The sequence below is a fragment of the Culex quinquefasciatus genome, chromosome 3 (assembly GCF_015732765.1).
Source record: "Culex quinquefasciatus strain JHB chromosome 3, VPISU_Cqui_1.0_pri_paternal, whole genome shotgun sequence".
In the NCBI taxonomy this organism is placed as follows: domain Eukaryota; kingdom Metazoa; phylum Arthropoda; class Insecta; order Diptera; family Culicidae; genus Culex; species Culex quinquefasciatus.
Genome location: NC_051863.1, coordinates 163829923 through 163831700, shown reverse-complemented (window position 1 = coordinate 163831700; position 1778 = coordinate 163829923). Strand labels below are relative to the sequence as shown.

The following is a 1778-nucleotide window of genomic DNA, read 5'->3' as shown; positions in this document are numbered from 1 at the left end:
GGTCTCTGACAAGTCGAGTGGGAATTTATGATGGCAGCAAACAGTTGACCCAATCTCTGGTTGACAGCCAGAGTTCCTTTTTGGGGTGTTCAAACGTAAAATTATGCGTGTACAGGGCAAATGTGACACTTCCTGTTAAAGTTACTCGTTTTGTTGGCAGAGGGGTTAACTACACTGAACAAAAATGACCCTTTTAAATCAAGTGTTCTACCCTTGATCTGACCCTGCTATACAGTGCACTTAAAAACCAATCGCAAAACACTTGAATTTTGGGCAACAAAATTAGCTGTCAATTCAATAGCAAAACACTTGAATTTGACGTGTTGTGTCACATGAAATACTATATTATATTTATTGGTTTTAAATGGCTTTTCTATCTTTAATCAATGCATGTTTGCATGTAATAGAAATGGATTTCGATTTGTTTTTATGTAAGGAAGATGTTGCGAAATGAAATGTTTTTTTTTATTTTCTATCAACATGGCGTGTACAAATTTTGTTATTTTTTTCTTCCTGGTCGGGATCGGTTTGTTCGCCACCACTACTTCCTGGGAGGTTTCTCAGCGTCGGCGAGTGAAGCACCGGTGCCGGCGGAGATGGAGGCCCCATGGGGAATCTTCTTGTTGATGCAGAACCGCGGTGGTTCGAATCAAACTGTGCCTTGACCAGTCGAATGACGCATATCATGGCCCCTGAGTTGAATGCATCCAAATCTTGTTTATCACTGGCACCGCCTACCTGGTACGGCATCTGCAGCTCTCTCGCATCCTTCCTGTGAATCATACAAAATACATCCAAAAATCAAAACAAAACCCAAAAAAAAATCTCTCCCCACTCACCAAATGGGTCCGGAAAGGAACCTTATCATCAAAGTTGGCTACTGCCCGGGAGACCAAGCCCTTCCGCTGGCCATACGGAGCCCGAGCCCGAGGACACAGCCTTATGGTGATGCTCATCTTCGCGGTCACAAACCGGGCAGGCAATTTTCTGGACTGGAACATGGCGGCAGCGAACTCAAGCGGTCTGCGAAAAACGAACACACCGGACCTCCAAAACTTTCAAATGAGGAAACGAAGCAAATTCCGACGAAGCTGTCACGAAACTGGATTTCAAATCAAAACAAGATCAATTTCAAGTGTTTTGCTCATTACTTTGAATAGTTCAGCACAGTGGGGAAAATTCATGAGCAAAACACTTGAAAAGTTTGAGCCACCCAAATGAAAATAAGGTGTCAAAAAATACCAAAAAGTCAATCGCTAAAACACTTGAATTTAATTATGGATTGGATTGAAATTTAAACACAAACAAATTAGATCTAAGATGCGGATTAATTGAATCATTCAAGTGTTTGGGCACTTGGAAAAAAAGGGTGGCGTATTTTCAGTGTAGTAAGATTTATCACTGTGAAACCGGAATCGGAGCACAGGCTGAGATGTTTACGATCGTGAGGTTAAGAGGCTAAACAAGTTTTCTTATTCAAAATCTGAATTATATAAAAACATACTTCTCAAATTGTTCCCTGGAAATTCGTCGCGACATAATTACTTCAATTTACTTTATTAAATTTAAAATCCCGTTACCCAAAAACAAAAAGACCGCAGCACTGGATTTTAAGCAAGCTAATTGGAATTCTGCACAAGAACGTGCCGGCACTCATTGCGCCCTTAAACTGCCCAGAACACCCATTAAATCATTATTGACCCCATCATTTTTGCCCGCTTTGTGCTGTTCGGTCGTCGGCCAGATGGCGTTGGAGGACCCCAGGGAGTGACCAACAC

General features: G+C 41.8%; 1 protein-coding gene across 1 annotated transcript; it reads right to left on the bottom strand.

The window, feature by feature from the left end:
* Positions 1-458: 458 nt before the first annotated feature.
* LOC119769778 (puff-specific protein Bx42-like) lies at positions 459-1203 on the bottom strand. The gene is made up of 2 exons (XM_038263372.1): positions 840-1203; positions 459-772 (listed from the first exon to the last, which is right to left on the bottom strand). The coding sequence occupies exons 1-2, from the start codon at positions 866-868 to the stop codon at positions 466-468; spliced, it is 336 nt and encodes a 111-aa protein (XP_038119300.1). The 5' UTR covers positions 869-1203; the 3' UTR covers positions 459-465.
* Between the last annotated feature and the right edge of the window lie 575 nt (positions 1204-1778).

What these genes read in the sequence shown, in the direction of transcription:
- LOC119769778 (XM_038263372.1), bottom strand. Translation starts at nt 868, where the DNA reads ATGATAAGGTTCCTTTCCGGACCCATTTG. An exon ending in TTCCTTTCCGGACCCATTTG is followed by an intron (nt 773 to 839) that starts GTGAGTGGGGAG and finishes TATGATTCACAG; the next exon opens with GAAGGATGCGAGAGAGCTGC.